Source organism: Mus musculus, chromosome 16 (genome assembly GCF_000001635.26).
Source record: "Mus musculus strain C57BL/6J chromosome 16, GRCm38.p6 C57BL/6J".
Classification (NCBI taxonomy): domain Eukaryota; kingdom Metazoa; phylum Chordata; class Mammalia; order Rodentia; family Muridae; genus Mus; species Mus musculus.
Genome location: NC_000082.6, coordinates 31,614,743 through 31,638,979, shown reverse-complemented (window position 1 = coordinate 31,638,979; position 24,237 = coordinate 31,614,743). Strand labels below are relative to the sequence as shown.

The 24,237-nt window shown below is 44.5% G+C and overlaps 1 protein-coding gene across 2 annotated transcripts; it reads right to left on the bottom strand.

Annotated features, from left to right (window-relative positions):
* Gm536 (predicted gene 536) lies at nt 1-20,847 on the bottom strand. 2 transcript variants are annotated; one of them, NM_001357870.1, is made up of 2 exons: nt 20,623-20,847; nt 1-602 (listed from the first exon to the last, which is right to left on the bottom strand). In NM_001357870.1, the coding sequence occupies exons 1-2, from the start codon at nt 20,733-20,735 to the stop codon at nt 257-259; spliced, it is 459 nt and encodes a 152-aa protein (NP_001344799.1). In that variant the 5' UTR covers nt 20,736-20,847; the 3' UTR covers nt 1-256. The 2 variants fall into 2 exon arrangements, with proteins under 2 accessions (NP_001344799.1, NP_001344800.1); NM_001357871.1 differs by lacking the exon at nt 1-602 and adding an exon at nt 17,372-17,894.
* Between the last annotated feature and the right edge of the window lie 3,390 nt (nt 20,848-24,237).

Here is a 24,237-nt window from a genome sequence, read left to right as displayed (position 1 = left end):
ATTTTAATATATTTTATTAATTCTTTGAGAATGACATAGGATTACGCTGATCATATTCACCCCGATTCTTCCCCCATCTTCTTTCAGATTTACCCCCCACTCCCTATCCTCTCTGCTTTTCCAACTTCGTGTCTTCTGGTTTTTTTTGGATTTGTTGTTGTTTTATTTGTTTTTCAATAATCCAATGTGTCCAATATATGCAGTCTGCATACTCACTGGTGTGGTGCCATCCCCTGGAGGATGGCTCAAACCAGGGTCACATCCTCAAGAAAACTGACTCTTCTGCCCTCAGAAGCCACCAACTGTCAATAGTGCCTCCCTCAGTGGCCGGGCTCATAAGCCCCTCCCTGTGTCCAGCTGGAATGCTGTCTGGCTTGATTCTGCGCATGCAGTCACAGCTGTGGTTTTGTGAGTTCATGAAGCGCCCAGTCATTTCTCCGGCTCCTGGAATCTTCCCACCTCTTCTTCTCAAACGATCCTTGAATATTTGTGGCTGCACACTGCACTGACACTTCTCTGCCCTTGACCAGTTGTGAGTCTTCATCAGCCATTGTCCACCGCACAGAGAAACTTCTCTGGTGACGTCTGAGAGATGCAGAAGTCTATGGGCCGAGAAACAGGAATTGAGAGGACAGAATATCAGTAGGAGGCTCACCTCTGGGGCCTGTGAGCTTCCCAACCATGGACTCTTGGCTTGATTTACAGTGCCAGGCAAATGTTTCTGCCCATGGAGTGGACAGTGAAGCTGTTATTAAAGGCTGTCACACAGGATTAAATACACACAGAGACACACACAGAGACACACACATACACATATATAATTAAGTTAACCTTGAACTTACTCGTGGGCATTTTCCTCTTGAACATTTATCTCAGAAAATTGAAAACAAAAACTGCACATGGGTGTTCAAACATAGCTTTATTCAATTTAGTAAGAAAACTAGAAGCAACTCAACTGCCCTTCAGAGGGTGACAGGTTAAAGAAGCTCTGATTCTCCACACAATGGCCGACCACTGAGCAGTGAAAGGAAGAGAGAGTGCCAGAGCCAGGCACCTAGGAAGGGTCAGAGGGGCTCTGTGGGGAATGACAAGAGTCGATGCAGAAAGGTCACACGCTGTGTGATTCCACTTACCTACCATCCTCAGATGGGAGCTGTGGAGAGCAGACTGGTGACTGTCAGGCGACAGGGACATGTTAGGGAGGTGTGACTCTAACGCTGGAGTTTATTTATTTTTTGATACAGCCTTTCCATATGCTGATTTTTGCAATGGTTATATGATCTACATGTGGAGCCAAGGTGTGTCAGTGCATGTAGATACTATGAAAAACTGAATAAGGTCTCGATTTTACTTATCAGTATTTTCCCAATCTTTGCTTCCTGGGTTTGATATTTTACTGCAGTCATATTAGGTGTCACTTATGGGGGGAGGTGATTTGAGGAACTCTACATAATTTTTTCAATTTCTTGTGAGGATTTTTTTTAATTTAAAAATTATAATTATGGCAAGCAACCTGCCCCTGGCCTACGTCTCCAGCCACTTAAAATGAAAATGATTTTAAGTTAGTAAGCAAGCATAAGGGGAATAAAAAACTGTACTGGAGACTTGAGGTGGGGCTGGCTAACTTGAGGTTCTTTTAAAAGTCACTTTTCTAATCTTTAGTGTGTGTGTGTATGTGTGTGTGTGTGTGTGTGTGTGTGTGTGTGTGTGTGACAATTTGGTTCCTTCCTTTCACTATGTGGATCCTGGGGATGAACTCAGGTTGTCAGGCGTGGCCACAGGACCCACTGGGCCATCTGGCCTAATTTACAGCTTTTTTTGGTTTGTTTTTCATTGTTTGGTTTTTTTGAGGCAGGGTCTCACTATATAGCTCTAGCTGGCCTCAGACTCACTATGTAGATCAGGGTAGCTTCCAACTCCCACAGATCTATCTGCTTGCCTCCTGAGTGCTGGGATCTAATGTGCGTGTCACTATGCCAACTTAATTTACAGCCTTTTATTTGTTTGTTTTAGTTTTTTTGAGACAGGGTAACCCTGGCTGTCCTGGAACTCACTCTGTAGACCAGGTTGGTCTCAAATTCAAGAGATCAAACAGGCCTCTGCTTCAGGAGTGTTGGGACTAAAGGCATGCACCACCACTGCCTGACTAATTTACAGTTTTTTAAGTGACACTTTTTCCCTAAATGCTTTAAGTATCTGGTAAGAGAGACAAAGAACCAATGAACTCATGACTCCCAATGTTAAATATAATCAGGAAACCAAAAATATTGAACAAGTTTATGGATATGTGGTACTCCACTGGTCTCATATTTTCAAGACCTAAGCCATTAGAATGTGAGTATGGGAGCAGACTCCTGTCTTTATAATTCCAGCACCTACCATAGGGCCTGGTTTACTGCAGGAACACAGGAGGCTTTGGGTAGCATGAATGAAGGGAGTATGAAGAAGGGTAAGGAAAAGGCGAGGCTCTTTGCCAACTTTGAACAGTGTGTTCTTCCTTGTATCAGTTTTGAAGACCATGCTTAGCTTCTGACAGATCGGTGTACAGGACCTTAAGGAGGGGGTGGGCAGGAATGGAAACCATTGCTGTGACTAGATTCCCATTTCACCAGGGACAAGGTGCCTGGCTGAGCATGACTCCAGACTGGAGTCAGGCTAGGAATGGGGTTCTGCAAGACTCCATGAAGTAGCCTGTGGACTAGGGAAGACTTTAGAGTTCAACTTTTCGGCTTCTGCGGGCCACACTGGACAAGGAAGAGTTGTCTTGGGTCACACATTAACAAACTTTAATTAGAGCTGTGAACAGAAATAAGACCTATGTATAATTTTTGTGATGTCTGCCACCACAGACAAGTATTATCCTAAAGATGGGCTGCCCTGTTTAGAGAAGTCTTTTGAAACCTTAAAGCAGGCTCTAAGTTTGTGATCACTAATAAAGAAAATGGACACGAGTAGTAAAAAAACTTAATTTTTTAAAATGTATTTTAAAATATATAGTTAATTAACACTCAGGAGGCAGAAGCAGGCAGATCTCTGTGAGTTCGAGGCCAGCCTGGTCCCCAGAGTAAGTTTCAGGACTGCCAGGGCTACACAGAGAACCCTTGTTTCAGAACATATAAATACATTAAAAATACTTTAAAGTGAAAGAAAAGAGGGCTCTGTAAAACTAGTGATGTATTCCCCACTGTTTCTGAGAAATGAGTGCACGGCTCTCCCATTGATGGGAGCACTGCTCTCCCATTGATGGGAGCACTGCTCTCCCATTGATGGGAGCACTGCTCTCCCATTGATGGGAGCACTGCTCTCCCGTTGATGGGTGCACTGCTCTACCATTGATGGGTGTTGCTGCAGTTCTCAGTGAGCTCTGAAGGCATTCTCAGAGGATGATTTGACTCTGGTTTTACCCTTTGTGTGCCTCATTCCTGAAAAGAGTTGTTCTCAAATTCGGGTGCTGCCAAAAGACAAGGGCGTGAATGAAGCATGGCTGAGACGGGAGTGACGTTTGTTCTGAGGTAGGCAGAATTTGGATAAGTGTTGTAGAGGGCTATGATTACACCTATTGGTAAGTTGAATGTCAGACTGGAGCTTTAGGCAGTCTATTTGAAAATTGGCAGGTAGAGGATTTATGTCAATTGAAAATGGAGCCAAAAAAAAAAACCCCATATCAAAGTAGCAATTATTTCCCAGAAATCTTATTTTTATATTTATTTTTCAGATTTATTTAGTTTATTCTATATGTATGGGTACTTTGCCTGCATATATGTCTGTGTACCACATGCATGCCTGGTGACTTGAAGGTAGGAAGGGGGTGTCAGGCTCCCTAGAACTAGAGTTACAGATGGTTGTAAGCCACTATGTGGGTGCTGGGAACTGAACCAAGGTCCTCTGCAAGAGCAGCAAGTGTTCTTCAGTGCTGAACCATCTCTCCAGCTCCATATTTCCCAGAAATCTTCAAATCTGTTTTCAGATTCTTAAATGAAATCAGAAAGCACGGTTATATATTTTCCAAGGTTCACAGGACTGTATTTAGCCAACATGCTGAAATGTGTAAACTTCTTTGCCTTCATATGGGATTGCCAGATTTCAGTTTCACTTGAAATGCTTGCTATGGTTTATATTTTAATATTATATAGATATGATTATATGAATCTTAATTTATATTGATAAGTTGGTTTCCACCTTGAAGATACATGTTCAAGACCCTCAAGTTAGCAGAACCCACTGAAAAATGCAAAATCTCCAAGTCCGTTGTTATCATCTGTTTCTGGCACAGATTTTGTTTTGAAGCCATAAATAATTCTGTAACATGTTACAAATCATAGAATCTTTTCAACATTTGGCCTTGACTTAACCATCTTTTGAAAAGCAAATGACGTCACCGTGAATGATGGCTGCATCATCACATGAAAGGACCAGTTACTGCTGTCCATGCGCACATGGGTGCAGGGCTATCCACTGAAGCATGAATCAGGAACCACAACCCTGAAGTACACTTATGGTCCCTCCCCTGACATCTCCCTAAGTGTGAGTTTTAGGAAGAAATTGAATTGCCTTCTATTGGCTTTAGGCCACTTCTTTACTTATCATTCCAGGGGGGTCCATGAGTGACTCTGTCAGACATGTTAACATTAGACAAAGAAAATAACTTTAACATATATATTTGACCACTTCATACAAACCTTTAATTTATTGTCTTTTAAGAATGTTTTAAAAAGTAATTTACTGTGTGTGCGAGCCCGGGTGTATGTATGTTCACCTTTGTGAGCCACCACATGGGTGCTGGGAAGTGAACACATCCACATTAAACAAATAAATAAAAATTTAAAAAGGGACTGGGGAAGGTCTGGGGAGGTTGTAAATAGACTTAAAAATTTTCTTTTTTTTTTTTTCCATTTTTTATTAGGTATTTAGCTCATTTACATTTCCAATGCTATACCAAAAGTCCCCCATATCCACCCACCCCCACTCCCCTGCCCACCCACTCCCCCTTTTTGGCCCTGGTGTTCCCCCGTACTGGGGCATATAAAGTTTGCAAGTCCAATGGGCCTCTCTTTCCAGTGATGGCCGACTAGGCCATCTTTTGATATATATGCAGCTAGAGTCAAGAGCTCTGGGGTACTGCTTAGTTCATAATGTTGTTCCACCTATAGGGTTGCAGATCCCTTTAGCTCCTTGGCTACTTTCTCTAGCTCCTCCATTGGGAGCCTTAAAAATTTTCTTAATCATCACAAAAGAATTCTGGAAACAAAAACTAATTCATAAAGGCACAGTAAGAATTATTTCATTCAATACTACAAAAAGGAGCTAAGACAATATGGAGCTTTCTAAAATATCTAGGGCTTCTCAAAATGTTAGAACAGTGACTATGTATGCAAATATCAAAACTTTCTCCTTCAATGATACTTTGAAGAGTGTGCGAGGAGTTAGCGTTGGTAGCATGGCCAACTTCAGCAAGAAGCAGCACATCAGCTTAGCCATTGTTCTTGCTCATACCTCTCCCCCATGTGACTTCTTGGCTTTAAAACAGTCTAAACCTGATTCAAGCTGATCCTACTTCATTTTTCAATGACTTTCCCTTCTCTGTGGGTGTGTCTTCATGTTCCACATTTTCTCCTACAACCCTTTACACTAAGGCTTGGCTACTTGAGTTTACAGGATTCAAAGATATTGACTGAGCAGAAGCAACGATATCTGGGGGTATTTTCCCCCTAAGAGATTCATTGAACATAAAATGGAGACTATGGATACATTGAACATAAAACAGAGGTTATGGATACATTGAACATAAAACAGAGGCTATGGACACATTAAACATAAAATGTAGGCTATGGATACATTGAACATAAAATGTAGGCTATGGGTACACTGAACATAGGGGGCTGTTTCCCTTCCTGACAGCTCTCTCGTCAATCATCTTAACCTTTCACATCATTTCCTGAAGCCATTTCATCCTCCGTTGAAAATGCCAACCTAAAAATAAGCAATCACACTGAAAAGGATCCAGATGGAAACAGGAAAGCGTGTACACACTCATTCAGTCCGAAGAACCTTGTCTATATTTGTCATCCGACTTACCTTGTTTCCCTTCGTTTCTGCCTCAACAAAGAGGGGTGCAGGAGACCCTCAGAATTGTTCTGACCCCCGGAAACAAAATTCATTTTTCAAGGCTTCTGGTTCCAGGTGGTAAGCATTTATTATGGACCTTTAGAAGTCCGAGAATATATTGAAAATGCATGTGAGTAATTTATATGTCTTATTTAATTGAACTGAGATTTCAGCTAATTATGTGTATTTTTAAGCAAACTTTTTGTTTCAAGCTAGGAAGTGAAGGCTGCTTTGAGTTTATAACTTGGCAAATTCTCTAATTCTTTGGCTTTAAGAACGTGGAAGACTTTCTAAGACAGGGCTGCAGCTTCTTAGACACAGAAAACCAGGGCATGAAAATTATGAGCACAATATGAACGCTGTAAATTATAAGCAGAGTGAGAAATGCAAATTCCAGACTATCCCGGATCTGTAATAAATTGATATTTTTAAAATTCTCTTTTTAGAAGAGAGAACAACATGCACGTATACACACGCACATTTCTATTAGTGGGGACTTTGTGCTTGTTGTCACAGAATCTTTGATGTCAGTACACATTCCTCTCAAACACCCACATCTTTCTTATCTATAGTCCTGTCGAAGGGCAACTGGCATCCAGAATGAGAAATGTGAGACACCACAAGATGGTGAATCACTAAAGGAAAAAAATAACTTACATTTTATACCAAGGAAGGCCATTTTTCTGTGTCATATTAGAACATTTATCAAAATAAAGAATTGAGATTAAAAAGCATTTGCTGAATAAATTATGTTTTAAGTCATGGAGGGCCCGTTCTCTAAGCAAAGTATTATAAAAAATAGCTCAAGCCACTCCCCAATGGATACCAGTACTTGCTTGGGAGACAGAGACTGGAGTTATCTCTGTGAGTTCAAAGCCAGTCTAGCCAACATACTGAGTTTAAGAACAGCCAGGGCCACATAGAGAGGCCCTGTCTCAACAACAACAACAACAACAACAACAACAAAACAAAAATATTGTTTAAGTTCAAGACTTAAACCTTGATAGGTTTAATTTCACATGAATTAATGGTCCATGATTTTGGCTTCTCTTTTGCTCCCTAAATCTCAAAGCACAGATGCTGCAAGGGTAATTAAACTGTTGTATTTGAACATGTTGAGCTGAAAACTAAGAGAACACACCTTTAAGTGGTTTGAAGGGGAAGAATGCAGTCTCTCAGTCCTCTCTGTTCCAAGTCCCGCACCTAGGTCTTGTTCAAACCAAACTTCCGTCAAAGATGGATGTGCCTCTCCGCATTTCGGCTCTCTGAATTGTGAAGTGCTGACATGAGGCTAGAGGGGGAACTGTTCGTTCCCTGCCAGGCACTTTTCTTTTCCTTTTTCCCGTTGCCTCAAGTTTATTTTACTTTGGTAACACAGCAATTTGCCCACACCTCCCCGCTATTGGCTGAATGTGGTTTCTGTCCCAGCAGTCCATATATTAGAAGCCTGGTTCTCAGAGGGGTCATCCTGGGCAGAGACAGAACCCTTGAGAGGTGGGGCTGGCAGAGGGAGGCGCCTGTACCTCTGTGGGTGTGCTGTATAAAGGGATTGAGGTTTTTCTCTGCAGCCCTGGGAATTCCTGGGATGAGAGGATGGGGGTGCGGGTGTCCTTTAAGTAGCCTAGCTCCTCCCCTTTCCCTCTGACTTCCTGTTGTCTTTGTGGTGCTTTCTCTCCCTAACATTCTCACTATAATCTGTAGCAAGGGCCCCATCAGAGGCTGAGTGGGGCCCATTCAGTCATATACTGTGGACCTTCAGAACTGTTAACTAAAACCTCTTTCGTCCTAAGCTACTTGCCTTGGGTACTGTGTTATAATGATACAAAGCTTATTATTCATGCCTCTGTGCGATCACAAACTTTCTGAGTTTGAGGATCCTTCCTGTTTTATGTTCCTTGAAGCAACGCAGATGAGAACACATTGTATTTTGTAAAATACATTCACACCTCTCCGAGTTTGCTCTCTGTTGCTGTGATAAACCGAAGGTAACTTGGGAGAAAAGGCCTATTTCCTCTTAGACTTTACAGCCCACCATAATGGAGGGGACAGGAACTCAAGGCAGGAGCTGAAGCAGAGACCACGGAGGAGTGCGGCTTACCGGCTTGTTCCCTTTGGCTTGCTCATCTACCTTTCCGCTAAGGTCCTGGCTCATTGCTTAGGAATGGCAGTGGGCTAGGCCCTCTGTGGTAGTTTATGTAGGAATGACCTCCATAGAGCCTTGTGTTTGGATGCTTGGCCAAAGGAAGCAGCACTATTAGGAGGTGTGGCTTTATTGGAGGGGGCGTGGCCCTGTTGAAGGAAGTGTGTCACTAAGTAGGTGGGCTTTGAGGTTTCCTAGTGCTCAGTCTCCACCCAGTGTGGACTGTGTCTCCTCCTTGCTGCCTTTGGAGCAAGATGTAGAACTCTCGGCTCCTCCAGCACCATGTCTAGCTTCATGCTGCCATGCTTCCTCCCATGATAATGGACTAAACCTCTGAAACTGTAAGCTAGCCCCAATTAAATGTTTGTCTTTGTAAGAATTGCCTTGCTGCTGGTATCTCTACACAGTAATATAACCCTAACTAAAACATCTTCCTACATCAATTGGCATCAAGAAATGCCTCCAGGGCTGGAGAGATGGCTCAGTGGTTAAGAGCACTGACTGCTCTTCCAGAGATCCTGAGTTCAATTCCCAGCAACCACATGGTGGCTCACAACCATCTGTAATGGGGTCTGATGGCCTCTTCTGGTGTGTCTGAAGACAGCAATGGTGAATACATAAAATTAATTAATTAATTAATTAATTTAAAAAAAAAGAAATGCCTCCACAGACATGTCACAGGTCAATCTGATGGAGGCAATTCCTCAACTGAGATGTTCTCTTTCCAGGTGTGTCTAAGCTTGTCAAGTTGACAACCAGCACACCTCTTTTTTTTTTATTCTTTATAATAATATCTATTGGTATCTAACATTGTATAGCTCAGCAATAATAAGGATTTGAAGATTAATTGGGGGGGGTGGCTGACTGACTAAATGAGCAAATGACAATATGAAAATCCAATGATTTTCCTCTTATTCTTCATGGTATCTAGTAGAGAGAGGCTCAGAAAACATCACCTCTTAAAGGACATTTGCTGGAATGGAACCTGGCAGGTTCCTCAGCTCTCTGCCCATCAAACACAAATACTACCAGTTCTTACATGTGCCCTGTGGCATCCTGGTAAGATGCTCCAGAAAAGGAGCTGGAGAGATGGCTCAGCGGTTAAGAACACTGACTGTTCTTACAGAGGTCCTGAGTTCAATTCCCAGCAACCACATTGTGGCTCACAACTATCTGTAACAGGATACAATGACCTCCTCTGGTGTGTCTGAAGACAGCAACAGTGTACTCATATACATAAAATAAATACATGATTTTTAAAAGAGCTCTGGAAAGTTTCTTTAGGGAACTACACATTTTTACTCCTTTCTAAAAAGGTGTTTCAGGACTGGTTTGTGCAGGGTGCTGAAACTACCCTACCATTTGGATATTAAAATCAGCAAGCTGCAACAAGGTTTGGCTCCCACCCCCCACCCACATTTCCACTCCCACCCAGCAAGCAAGAGGCACTAAAACGAGTTATGTGACCATCTAAACCAAAGAACTAAAATCGGGCATTGTACTTTGTGAATTATGCCAAATAAAAGGAAGCAAGGCATTCTACTTTCAAACGGGAAGTTCTGCAGGCTTGTTAAAGGATGCTTTAATGACTGTCATCTCTGGTGGGATAAGGATGTAACTTTTAGGAGACAAAGCAGACTTTTGCTTTTCCATTTATGAGGAAACATTTTAAACAAGTCACTCTCTCATGAAATACATTTCGTTTCTTTGGTCACTTTCTGTGGCAGGAGGCCCAGGCCACTTGCTTGTCCCCAGTCCTTCATTCTTAGACAGTCCCAGGTGAAGTTGGGCTTCTCCAATTCCATGCAATGGTGCAATGCTTTGCTTAGATCATTTACCAACTGCTGGGTCCCCCCTCCCCCGCCCCCAGAGTCTCACTATTTCAGTATAAAGACCAGAAGAACAGGCCCTTGTTCCCAGGCAGGAAAACACAGACGCTTCGTTTGTTTATTATTTTTAACCATTATGCATTTGTGTGCCTCATAGCTTCTTCAGTGATTGTTCAGCTCTGAGTGGATTGGCATGTGACCTAGGTCAGCTGCCCATCCCCTGGGATGTGACAATCCATCAAATCCCCTTAAAGTTCAAGCTTCAAACTCAAATCCACCAGCAAATAATCTCCCTTCTTCAAATATTCTTTCTACCATGAAAAAAAAGTCCTCAGCTGTCAATCTCCTCTCTCTCTCTCTCTCTCTCTCTCTCTCTCTCTCTCTCTGTGTGTGTGTGCTTTGTTTTTTTATGTATATGAGTACACTGTCACTGTCTTCAGACAGACCAGAGGAGTGCATCTGATCCCATTACAGATGGTTGTGAGCCATCATGTGGTTGCTGGGAATTGAACTCAGGAGCCATCTCTCCAGCAAGGGAAACCATGCTTGCCGTGGTACCATCTGAAGGCAGTCAGCACACAGGCTGTTGGGTTGGAGCAGAGAGTTTTTAAACAGTACTGAAGCAGATTCAAGCAGTCTGATGTTTTTACACTCTTGCCATCTTTTTCAATTACCACAAGAAAATAAGATTCCCCCCCCCCCCCCGCCCCATTATGCTTCCAGTTTGTTACCAGGGTATACAGCTTGGTAGGTCAGCAGTCTCTGGGAAAATGGCATTTAAAGAAAAAGAGATTCTGCCACTTCAAATCCTGTAACGAGAGCACACTGACAGATTCCATTTGAACCGTTTCTCCTTCTCTCCGATCTCCTCCTGCCCAGCAGGTCTTAAGATCTCACACGGGGATGCTTTGGTTTCTTCTTGCTTCAGATAATGCTTCTAGCAGTTGATAGTAGGAAGGGGAAAGATTGAAAGCAAATACAACAAAATCTTGATTTTGGTCATGTCTTATGGTGTTTCTATAGCTGCAACAAAGCACTATGACCAAGAGCAAGTTGGGGAGGGACATTATTCAGCTCACTCTTCTATATCACTATTCATCACCAAAAAAAGAGTCAGGACAGAAACTCAAGCAGGGCAGGAATCTAGAGGCTGATGCAGAGGCCATGGAGGGGTGCTGCTTATTGGCTTGCTTTCCATGGCTTCCTCAGCCTGTTTTCTTGTAGAACCCAGGACCACCAGCCCAGGGATGGTGCCACCCACAATGGGCTGGGCGCACCCCCATTGATCACAACTGAGAAAATGACTGGATCACATGGAAGCATTTCCTCAAGTGAGGCTCCTTCCTCTCTGATGACTCTAGTTTGTGTCAAGTTGATACAAAATCAGCCAGTATAGGTCGACTAGATGATTGGTATGTAGATATTTCCTTTATTGGGTTCCATAGTCCTACAGATGTAAAAAGTTTAATACATTTTAGCCGGGCAGTGATGGTGCACACCTTTAATCCCAGCACTTGAGAGCTAGTGGGAAGTGGATCACTGAGTCTGAGGCCAGCCTAGTCTATTGAGTTCCAGGATAGCCAAGGCTATACAGAGAAACTCTGTCTTGAACAACAAAACAAATACATTTAATGTATTAAATATATTTATTTTAATAATTTAATATATTAAATTAAAACATTTAATATGTTTTAAATTTTATTTCAAGTGAGGGGGGATGGCACATGCCACAGTGCTCAGGTGGAGGTCAGAGGACAACTGATAGGAATAGGCTTGTATCTTGCATGTAGTAGGTCCTAGGGATCGAAACTGGGTTGTCAGACTTGGCTGCAAGGGCTTTTATCCACTGAGCCATCTCACTGACCCACTAAGATATTTATAAAGTTCTACATACTATTTAAAATGTGGCCCCAGTGTTTAGGATGTTTTGAGTCTGGCATAATTTACAAGCAACTATATTACATTCAAGTCTTGGCCACAGATAATTATTCTGGGAGACTTTTCTTCCCCTTTTAATATCACATGATGTTGTCTGCCATTGGGTCTTCATCATCGTGTTAGGCAAATGCTCTACCACCGAGTTCACTCTCATGCTTTCTAACAGAGATTCTAGAAGGTTCTCGCTAACGGTTAAGGGAAGAGTTACAGAGAACCTCACCCTTCTTCCCTGCTTGGTACCTCTTCACGGAGGATATAAAAAGGCTTCTTCAAGAACAGAAGGTTTGAAGATGAGTGTTTTTCCACAGTTTCAGGTAAAGGCAGGGCTGGATGGCAGCAAGAACCCTGACTCGTTTAAGCAGACTCTGAACCACAGCCGGGGAAGAGAGTGCCTTTTCCGTAGGTCTGGGGGTGTCCTGTGTCAGCATGGCCAGGGGTGTCCTGTGTCAGCATGACCAGGGCTATCTTGTGTCACAGTCAGTTTGCAGAGCTGGCCGTTTACAAGTCCCACAAGTCAAGTTACTCACTGGTTGGTGAGGATCTAAAGAAGCAGGAGAAGAGGCCACAGCCTTCAAAGGACAGTGTGGAAGAGGACTGAAGAAGGGCATGGAGAGAGAGGGAGCATTGTAATCGCAGTGGCGGGGCGAGAGGAGGGACAGCCGACAGTTCTTTAGAGGACAGATGAACCAGGAAGCAGAACAGCAGATATGGAAGATAAAAGCTGGGTGACAAAGGTGGTTATAGCAGTTTGAATGGGCTTGGCCCCCATAGACTCCTGTGCTTAAATATGCTTGGCCCATGGGATGTGGCACTATTAGGAGGTGTGGCCTTGCTGAAGGAAGTATGTCTTGGCGAGGGTGGGCTTTGAGACCCTCCTACCTGCCTGGAAGTCAGTCTTTTGTCTGCTTTAGGAGGAAGATGTAGAACTCTCAGCTCCTCCAGCACCATATCTGCCTAGAAGTTGCCATGCTTCCTGTCATGATGATAATGAACTGAACCTCTGAACCTCTGTATAAGAGTTGCCGTAGTCATGGTGTCTCTTCACAGCAATGGAAGTCCTAACTAAGACACTAGTGCTGGGTTTATGACACAGAAAGTGGCTCAAAATAACATAAATTCAGAGACTGGGAGAACAGGATAGAGAACTGAGCAATATTTTGAATTTGGGGGCTCTCTGGCATATCTTGGAGCTGCCCATGTGTTCATGAGGTGGATATATCTGCAGGGAGTCTGGGTAGGTATGCTCTCAGGACCAGATGTTGATACATTACTATGTATCACAACGTACCACATTGACTGAGAGCTTGCTGATGTTGAACTCGTCCCAGAGAGGATGATGGGGGAGAGAAAAGAACAGTGGCTTGTAATTCTCGGGATGCCACTCAGAATTTAAAGACCACAGAGGGAAGAGAGGCTGTGAAAGAGACTGGAGTGGAGGTATCAGTGAGTATCCCATCTGCTAATGAGGAGACGACCCAAGTCAGTCAGGGCTGCTGGGTAAAATGGAGCAAACACGAGGTCAGATAGAAATGGGTACCTAGCTGGGCGTGGTGGCGCACGCCTTTAATCCCAGCACTCGGGAGGCAGAGGCAGGCGGATTTCTGAGTTCGAGCCCAGCCTGGTCTACAAAGTGAGTTCCAGGACAGCCAGGGCTATATAGAGAAACCCTGTCTCAGAAAACCAAAAAAAAAAAAAAAAAAAAAAAAAAAAAGAAAAGAAAAAGAAATGGGTACCTTTTTTATGTAGGTGTACCCTTCTGCTTGTTTTGAGACAGGGTCTTGCGGCATAGCCCAGGCTGGCCTTGAACTCTGCCTCAGTCTCTTGAGTGCTAGGACTGTGGGCCTATGCCACTAGGCCTAACTGCACCTTTTTATTTGTTAAATATGGTAACCTAGTGTGTAAAGACTCAAACATGTAAATAGATGTGTTAGAGAGTATAGACCTAGGACTCCAGGGGGGCAGAAGGAAAGGACAGAGAGATAGTTCTTAGAGCCCATCTTCCTAGAAACCAAGCTGCAGGGTACCAGGAAAGGGGTGTGGCTAAGTCAGGGAGCACTTTCCTGGGCAGAGTAGAAACTTCATGCTTCCCCTATCTCCTGCCAGCCATGAACCTCCTGAGGTACATTTCTTACCTCGCTTTCTCTTGCAATCTGATCTTCCCATGCATTAGGAACTCAATACATTCCTGCTGACTTAAATCCTTAGAGTGGGTTTTTCCAAGTCACTCTAAGCCACATTCAGAACGAATGTCACTTAAGGAGGCACAATACGCTTCTGTTTGAAAATTACAATCTAGTCCGGTTTAATCCCAATCTTGTCTTTAAAATAAAAAAGGGAAAGACAAGAAAAATTATGACCTGACACGTTTTAGCAAATATAGTTCAGACTCATCAGAATGACCTGGGAAACGCCCTCAACTCTCTACTTTTAAAAAACGATTAATTTTGTTTTTTGTTTTTGTTTTTAAAGTAGGGTTTCTGTGTAGAACCTGGCTGTCCTGGAACTCACTCAATAGACCAGAGATCTTAGAGATCCATCTGCCTCTGTCTTCCGAGTGCTGGGACTAAAGGTTTGCACCATCACCACCAATCTAACTCTCTACTTTCTGTATAATGGGATTTATTAGAATGACTATGGGCTATGGTCCAGCTAGTCTAACAATGGCTGTCTCTGGGAGGTCCAAGAATCCAGTCGTTGTTCAGCCCACGAGTGTGGATGTCTCCACTGTTCTTCAGCATATACCAGGGTCTCAAAGGCATATACCAGGATATACCAGGCATATAGCAGCATATACCAGGATCTCAAAGGCATATACCAGGATATACCAGGCATATACCAGCATATACCAGGGTCTCAAAGGCATATACCAGGATATACCAGGCATATACCAGCATATACCAGGATCTCAAAGGCATATACCAGGATATACCAGGCATATACCAGCATATACCAGGGTCTCAAAGGCATATACCAGGATATACCAGGCATATACCAGCATATACCAGGGTCTCAAAGGCATAGGCTCCAATGCCAGTGAAGGAATGGTCCTCCAGCCAGAGTGAGAGCAAGTTTCCTTCTTCATTCCCTTTATACGGGCTGTCAGCAGAAGGTAGGACCCAGGTTAAGGGTCAATCTTCTCCCCTCAAAAGATCCAGATTAAAAATGTGTCTTCGCACTTCAAATGATTTAATAAAGAAAAGAAATTCCTCACAAGAGTATGCAGATGTTTGGGTTTTAATTAATTCCAGATGTAGTTGAGCCGATGACCAAGAATAGCTATCACAGGTACATCCAGTCTTTGAGTGCACAGTACACTGCTGGGTCTTCCATCTGGCTAATAGAAAGTAGCAGCAGCAAGAGAGAATCAACTCATTAATTTGTCTTGAGCTTTGTCAAGATTATGCAGCTTTCCAGGTGAGTTAAACAGATTCTGAGAGGCTGAAGGAAAATCAAAATAAAAGCCACCAGGCAGCAAAGCCGCCCCCGTCAGGTGCTCAAGGGGGTGGAGAGACCTGTGAGAACGTTCAGCATCCTTCAGCCCATCTGACACCAGCCGCTCCACTTGGCTCATAAACTGCCTCTCCTTCTTTACACAGCTAAGTGAAATCCACTCACCCCATCAGAGGAATAAACCAACCACAAAACAAACCTATTAAAAGGCCACTCAAGTCTGTCTTAAGCGAGCCAAAGCAGGGAAGCCTACACGCAAGTGCTTTCAAAGAGAGATGTTTTGCATTGCCACTCTGAAAACCTTGTGTCTGAGTCCACACTGGAGATCCCTGTGGGGAGAGAGCCTGGAACAGCCAGGGTGAGGTGGAGCTGGAGGCCCTGTCCTGGCTGTTGTGGAATGCATAACCCAGCACAGTCTTGGAGGAACAAGGAGCTCTTTTTGGCAGAGAAAGAGAAAACTAGTTAAATGGAAGAACTTGGCTATTGAGGTTGGGTTAGACCTGTGTTCAAATCCCAGATTTAGTCCAGTGTAGTTCTTCTGTTGGGTTTTTTTTTTTTTTTTTTGGTTTTTCGAGACAGGGTTTCTCTGTATAGCCCTGTTGTAGACCAGGCTGGCCTCAAACTCAGAAATCTGCCTGCCTCTGCCTCCCGAGTGCTGGGATTAAAGGCGTGTGCCACCACGCCCGGCTCTGTTGGGGTTTTAAAGTGGTGGTTGAAAGCAAAGCGTTCGAGTTGAACGTGCTTGCATTTGGTGCCTCGTGCTGCAGGTAGGATGAGGAACACATTCTCCTTACAGCCATTATATCACAATAGCTGCAAGAAAGGAGGAGTGATGATAGCATTCCAGGAAGGAGGAGAGATAGGAAGATTCTGATCACATTGTGGAGAGTAAGAGAAGCCCTTTCACCACTATGGCAGTGGGAAGGTACCGGGTGACTTGGAGAGAGGGGGCTGTGAGAGTTGGAAGGAAGAACAAGGGGCAGACATGGCAGTCTGGCTCACTAGCAGGCTTGAACTTCAGAGGGAAGGCTAGGAGTCAGTTCAGCTGTTGGGGTTGGGGTTGAGGTTTGGGTTGGGGATGCTAAGAGGTGCAGTTGTATGTCTTCCTGTGTGAGGAATCCCAGGAGGAGGCTGCCCTGTAGATGTGTGGTGAGCCCATCTCATATCTACCTTGCTGTATACTTGGCTGTGGATGGGCCTGAGGCAGTAGCATTCTTCCCTTGCTGCTGCCTCGCTGACTCAGAGGCCCTTGAGAGACCTATTGGGGGAACACAGAAGGCCACTGAGCACTCAGGCCAGCAGGCAAACTGTGGGGGTCTATGGAAAGGGGAGTGCCGTTGGGAAGAAAACTGTCCTGCACAAGGGGCTAGGTCCTGCCACCTGTGGTGTAAATGATTCAATCAATTTTTGTTTGTTTCTGCTCTTCAAGAGGATTTGGGGTGCTGGAGGCACAAAATGATGAATTATAGAAATAAAGGGCCCACTCATCTCAGGTGCGGTGCAGAGATCATAGTCTACCTTGAGATGAGCTTTGGAAATGTAGGTTCTAACATCACTTCTCCGGGCCTCCATTTCCTCATCTACAAACGAAGGGCACTGCAGGAGAGTCACTGTGAGGACATGACATGTGCTAAGCACTGGGGACAGTGCCCAGCATGCTGCTGTGCCCAGAACATCAATCCTTAGCTCCCTCCAGCTTCACTTTCTGCCTGGATGAAGCAGAGCTTGCAATGTCCCTGTCACAAATAGGTATGCTGAGAGGGGGGATTGTCTTTTCCTATTTCCTTGCTTCTCTGAAGAATGAGTCTATTTCTCATTGTCCACGGTAAGTTAGTCCAGGTCTCTGCATTTACTCCCACAACAATCAATAGCTGCTGAGATTCGGCTCAAAGCAGGGTACCCTGCTCAGGGTTCCAAGATGAGATACTTAGATAGGAAAGGGGAGTGCTGTTTATCATTTATCATTTATCATTCTCAAAGAGGTCAGTCCTGGCGGAGGGAGGACAATTGTTTTGTTTCTTTGTAACAGATGGGGTGGGGGGCAGAGGTGCCAGCTGCCTGGGGGCAGGTGTAGCACAAGCACCGCTCACTTCTTTGGTTTTTCGAGACAGGGTTTCTCTGTGTAGCCCTGGCTGTCCTGGAACTCACTCTGTAGACCAGGCTGGCCTTGAACTCAAATTCACCTGCCTCTGCCTCCCAAGTGCTGGGATTAAAGGTGTACTCTACCACGCCTGGCTTCACTTCTAAGGAGATTTAGATGACTTAGACAACAGAGGTGCATCCCAGTGAGCCAGGCCAGTGAGGTAGAGCTAAGAAAAAGAGGCTGACTTGGGTGTGTAGAGTTGGTGGAGGGTGGTCCAGGCAGTCCATGGCCAGAGCAGCAGTGTGAGCATCCGACTTGCCAGCAGAGCAGATGCCACAACAGGATCCTTCTGCAACACATTTATTGGGAGAGCATTTACTGCATAGGCAAGAAGACCCCGAGCCCAGAACTGGTGCTGCTTATATAGGCCTAGGAGAGGTGTGTCTCACACCCGGATTGGTTATGCATTCTACCTCATTTGCATGTTCCTCATCTGATTGGCTACTCTCTCTCTCTCTGTACCTCACAGAGCCTCATTATCATACCTCATTTGCATGTCTCTCATCTGATTGGTTATTCTCTCTCAGTACCTTGCAGAGCCTCATTATCATGCCCTGGCCAGGCAGTGACTTGGTGAAAAACTTTTCTGCATATGTACACATTGGTTGTTTACCCAGACTTATGCATGGTGGCCAGTGGTAGCCAGCGCCACCTTGTAATGGCATATGTGGCTTCCCACACAGCAGCACAGTAGAGATGGCCTGTACCAAAATCAGAGAAGGCAAGAGAAAGGAGTGTGTGTGTGTGTGTGTGTGTATGTGTAAAACTGTTGAGTGCAGGTCTGTTACAAAGGCTCCATAATGTTACCAGACTTCTAGTGTGTTGTGAACGTTAAAGGAAATAGTTGGCAATAAACCCAGGCCCTGCCCCGAGACCACTACCCCATGGAGAGTACATCTATACCAGATGAACGTACCAGCACTAAGTATTCATCAAGGAGGACATGCGAGTTCAGGGAGGTTAGTAATGTGTCCAGGGTTACACAGCTAAAAATAAATCAACTCAGAGTCACATTTGGGTTTGCCTGTTCCATAGCCAGTGCTCTGAGAAAAGGCCCCCAAGGCCTTCCCTGTTCTACCTGCTTGCTTGTGAACACACCTCTCTCCCCAGCTCCTGGGTTTAAGGCTGTCACGGTGCATCATGTTCCGTTACCAGTAAATTAGCACATAGGTGGAATGTGTGCACTCTGGAAATCAGACTCAACAGAAAGCTGCTTCTAGTTCAGGGTCAAGGCAAACTGCCAAAAAGAGATGGATCCTCTCCTCCTACTGGGCCAGTGACTCTCCTGTCAATCTTGTTATCCAGGGGGAAGAACAAGCCAACAGTCAAAAGGTAGAAAGCCTTGGGGGGCTCATTTTCCATGTGTCCTTGCTGTTTAAGTCTGGGAGATTATATTTAAAGGTTCATTCTGAGTCAGGGAATACGGTGACAAATGTTTACCTGGCACAGAGAGTCTCAGGGAGAAGGCTCCAAGTGCCCACTTCCTCAGCTGGTGCTGAGACCTAGGATGCCTCGGGATTTGTACTACAAATCAGGTCAAGGAACTTTGTCTGAGCACGTAAGCCTAAGGGTCTGCTTAAGTGTAAAACCCTCTGTTTACCTGAAGGCTCAGAGAGGCACTCCAACTCATCCAAGTTCAAGTAGACCCAGAGAGACAGAACCACGATGAGGGAGTGGGGGTCAAGGATTGGACCTCTTGGTTTCACTGTGGAGCTGCTCTAAGGAGCAGAAACTTACCTGATGGAAGGGCTAAAAGTGTTCACTCTTCCAATAGCCTGCGATTGTTTTTGCTAGAATGATAGAATTTTTACAACTAAAGGTGGCAGTGCAGATCATCTAGTCTGCTAGTTGCATTTTATAGGTAAGAACATGGAGCCTCCGCATAGAAAAGTGGCTTGCTTAAAGGTCAGAACAATGTTAGCTATGGAGTCTGTTAGTCTGTTAGGTCACAGATCTGACCATGGTCAGCACTGAGTGATCTTTCCATTAATGTCTGATAAGTATAAACCATTTGCCTATGGTGTGTGTGTGTGTGTGTGTGTGTGTGTGTGTGTGTGTGTATGTATGGATATACATACATAGATGAATATATATATATATATGCATATATGTGAATACACATATATATTCATGCATATATATATATACACATTGCATTCACACATGTATACTGTGCATGCATGTTTATACACTTGCATATATTGTGCATTCATAATGTGTCTACATAATATACATTCCACTGACCATGATGGTCACCATCACCCCCAGCCCCACATTCTCCAGTGTGAAGACCCCAGAGGTAACCCCATCCTATCCTTACCTTTAGATAAGCATACTGTCCTAGTCAGAATACCTGGAACCAGGTAGTTAATACAGAAAATGCGTTTGTTTATCCTGGTTCACAGTCCTGGAGGTTGCCAAGTCCAGGAGCACAGTGGTTGGTATGTGTTGGGCTTCTGGCAGGGGCAGCCTGCTGCTTCCCGTGGTGAGAAGCAGAAGGACAAGCTGGCTAGTGGCAAAAGAGGCAAAACACGAGAGGCAGCCTCTCTGTAGCTCGTGTACTGTTTGTTCCTGGCCTGCAAGGGGGAGAAGTTGGGAGAAAGCTCCATGCCCCAAACTCTCTCACCACTACTACCCACCGCCAACGTCGCCACGTGGAGGAGTCAAGAATCGAATCCATGAACTTTGGGGGCACTGGGGGCTGGGAATCACACTCAAACCATAGCACTATCTTTCTACTTTGACAAAGGAGATTTAAAAAAAAGAATGTGGCCTAATTTTAAAGCAGCCAGTAAAAGATTCCTCAAACATCTGGTTCATCCGTGGTCTGAAAGTCCCTGCACTTTGGCACACAGACATGAAACGCTGGAGCAGAAAGCTGGGTCCGATGCTCCGTGGTATTCTCCTCAAAGCCCACAAATACTAAGCAGATCTCCAGCATTCTTGGTGACAAGGAACTTCTGACAAAAAACAAAAAAAAACAAAAAAACAAAAACTTGTTCACTCTCACAACTTACCTGGCTCCACAGCCACCTCCCTCTGGGCAGTTTGCCAGGTCCTGCAAACCACTTTGCCCTGGTGAAGAGAAGCCTGGGAACCCCGTCTGCCTCTTTGCCAGGCGAGGCTCCATTGCTTGGCTACACAGCTGAAGCTGCTCCCACTACTTCCCCCAAAGAAGGCCTTTCCGAAGCATGAGAGAAGGAAATCCGGATTCTGCTCCCCTGGGGTTCCTGCAGTCTCCAGGCCATCTGCTCCTGGCCCCGCCCCCACCCCAGATCTGACATGGCTTGTCCTTTAAAGCAGGCTTGCAAGGAGGACACACTGATGCCCAGCTTCGCATTCCTGCAGAATCCCTCTGGCGCCGGGGCTGGAAATGATCTGTGCAGGGCACACAGCCAGCCTAATCATTCCCATACTCACAGATGTAGGGAATCCCAGCTCACTGGCCCAGGGGAGGGAAGGAACCTCCCTCCTTTTGACAGCGGCTCTCCCTAATGGACACGCTTAGCAGTAATGGCTGCCTGGGAGGAGGATGTGATGGTCTGAGTATGGAAAGCTAGGTAGGGTTTGCTTAGGACATGTATGGCCGGAAGAGGGGATAAGCTATAGTTTGGGGTGAGTCTGGAAAGTCAAGTAGGGTTTGCTTAGGACATGTATGGCAGGAAGAAGGGATAAGCCATAGTTTGGGACAGTACATGAACTTGTAACTTGGGGTGCAGCAAGCAAGAAAGTCGGGTGTTTTGGGGGGTAGAGGAAGATGAAATCAGTCAGGGTCCAAAGAGGAATGGGGGCGGGGGGGGGGGCGGAGAGCAGGTGGTGGTGAAGCCGGGATACATTCAAATAGGATCATTCCAGAAGAGTTATTGGCAAAGCTATGAGCTAGGAAATCCAGGAATAGTGCAGGGAATTAGACCTGGAGCCCAGGTATTGTCACCTCAGGGCAAAAAAACAAAACAAAACAAAACAACAACAACAAAACCCAACAATGACAGAAAGTGTTATGCAAAGCAAGCTGACTTAGAAGGAAACCAAGGACACAACCAGTTTGGAGGTAGTTACCCAGGGGATTTCCAGGCAGTGAGGAAGGTCATGCTCAAGGTTCAGGACCTCCCATGTCCACAGGTGTCTTCAAGGCACAGGCAGATGCCCTAGCAGTCTTCACAGGTTGCATCCTTTGTGAAATTTGCAGAAGTCAGGTGTTTGTTTGTTTGTTTGTTTTTGTTATTTTGAAGACAGGGTTTCTCTGTGTAGCCCTGGCTGTCTTGGAACTTGTTCTGTAGATCAGGCTGGCCTCGAACTCAGAGATCCGCCTGCCTCTGCCTCTCGAGTGCTGGGAACAAAGTTGTGTGCCACCGCACCCAGCTAGACTTTTTTTTTAGCCCTAGTTTCCTTTTGCAATATCCATTAAATGCTCTGTAGTTTTTAAGTAGTGATGAGCATCTTGGAAATCTGGTTATAGGAGATGGGTTTGGGAGGTGGACTGTATTTAAATTGTTTTTATGTTGTCCACTTAATTCATTGCTAACTGCCCCATTGCCCTTGGATCATGTGACTGTCCTACTGGTTGAGAAGTTGAGCCTGTAAGTCCACTGTGGAAGGTTCATCAACTCTTGTGATCTGTAACTGGAAGGCTAACATCTTTAAAGATATCTGAGCTTAATTTCCCTGGAAACTGACAGGAAATGTCATGGAGGAGGCTTCCATTGGAGATGTGTGTCAAGGGAACAATGAGAGCACCATTGAGAGAGGCTGGCCGGTATATGATCTCAGTCAGTCTGAGAGGCTACAGATGGTCATGTGACCACTTAAGGAAGGATGGGGACCAGAGTACCCTCTATAAGACCGAAACAGAAAACTCATCATGTGCCATTCCACTGGGAACATCAAAGACACACTAGCTTAGAAGTATTGCTGTCACCACCCTGGCAGCCATGAAGATATCTAAAAAGAGACATGTGTGCTTCTCTATTAGACTATTGAGTAGTGGTCCCCAAGGAATTGGAATTTCCCCAAGAATATCATGTGGGAGGAAGGGAACGTCTAAAAGGTCTGGTGTCAGGTAGAGGACTTTGTCTTCCAGCAACAGATTTCACACAGTTCTGACAGTCAGACAGACATACAGGACAGACTCCAGCCTAGGTTAAAATGGTCAGTGATAGGCAGGACTGTACCTTGACTAGGACTGCTTAGCAATACATATCTCTTGCCTTCTATTTAAAATTAAACCTTGGGCTAGTGAGATAGTTCGGGCATTAAGGGCACTTGTTCTTGTACAGGACTTGAGCTTGGTACCCAGTTACCCATAACTTACAGTTATCCATAACTCCAGCTACAGGTGATCCAAAGTCTTCTTCCAGCCTCTTTGAACACCAGGCATGCACATAGTACACAAACATATGTGCAAGAAAAACACTCAGACACATAAAATAAATTTAAACCTGAATCTCAAATCAAGACTCCAACATGGATATGGGGGTCCCTGGGCCTTTTTGTTTTTGTCTCTAGTCTTGCCACGTGGAATAAGTCTCTTTTCTCTGCTTTGCTAGTTGTTTGTCTCTTCGATTGGCATGTTGAAGACAGGTGGCCCAGCTTAGCTTGTAAGGGCTGCCAAAGCCAAGACTTTGACACTAACAATCCTAGCAACAGATCATTTCAGAGTATTTAAACTCAGTTTCTCCACAAGAACACCTGAGGCTTCTGAAACCTTTGTTCCATATGAAGAAAACGATAGAGGTCTTTCCAAATTTAAAAACAGCTTGGACAGTTCACATGATTGCTAGGCATGGTGGCAAGAGGTAGAGGCAAGCAGATCTCAGTGAGTTTGATGCCAGGCTGGTCTACTTGATCGTCCCAGGCCAGCCAGGATTCTGTAGTGAGACCCTTCAATGAGATGCAAATTGCAACAGCTCTAGATGGTCAGTGGTGAAAGAAAATAGAATTTCCACCAAATCTATTAAAGACTGGATTGTAACTTTGCTCTTTCCTGCCTTACAAAGTTTCATCTGAGGGGTGGAGTGTCTGTTGGCAAGAGCTGAAGAGAGAGTCATAAAGGTATATCTGAGACGATTTAAAAAACATTATTATGGGCTGGCGAGATGGCTCAGCGGGTAAGAGCACTGACCTTCTGAAGGTCCTGAGTTCAAATCCCAGCAACCACATCGTGGCTCACAACTACCCATAATGAGATCTGACGCTCTCTTCTGGTGTGTGTGAAGATAGCAACAGTGTACTTATTTATAATAATAAATAAATCTTTGAGTCACAGCAAGGAAGGACTGAGCGAGTGGGGACAACCAGAACAAGTGGGAGTTGACCAGAGTAAGCAGAGGTCCTAAATTCAATTCCCAACAACCACATGAAGACTCATAACCCTCTGTAGAACTACAGTATACTAATATACATACATACATACATACATACATACATACATAAATTCTTTTTAACATACTATTTTTCTATATTTTGTGAAGACTGTGTAATTTATAATCATTTTTATATTTTGTTGTTTCTAGAATTTTATTTCCAATTACAGTATAATAATTGTAAGCTCTGGCCAGGGATCCATAGTTATAAATGTTTAGTCCTTCATAGAAGCCCTTCCATTACTCCACATTGGCTGAATACATTGGACA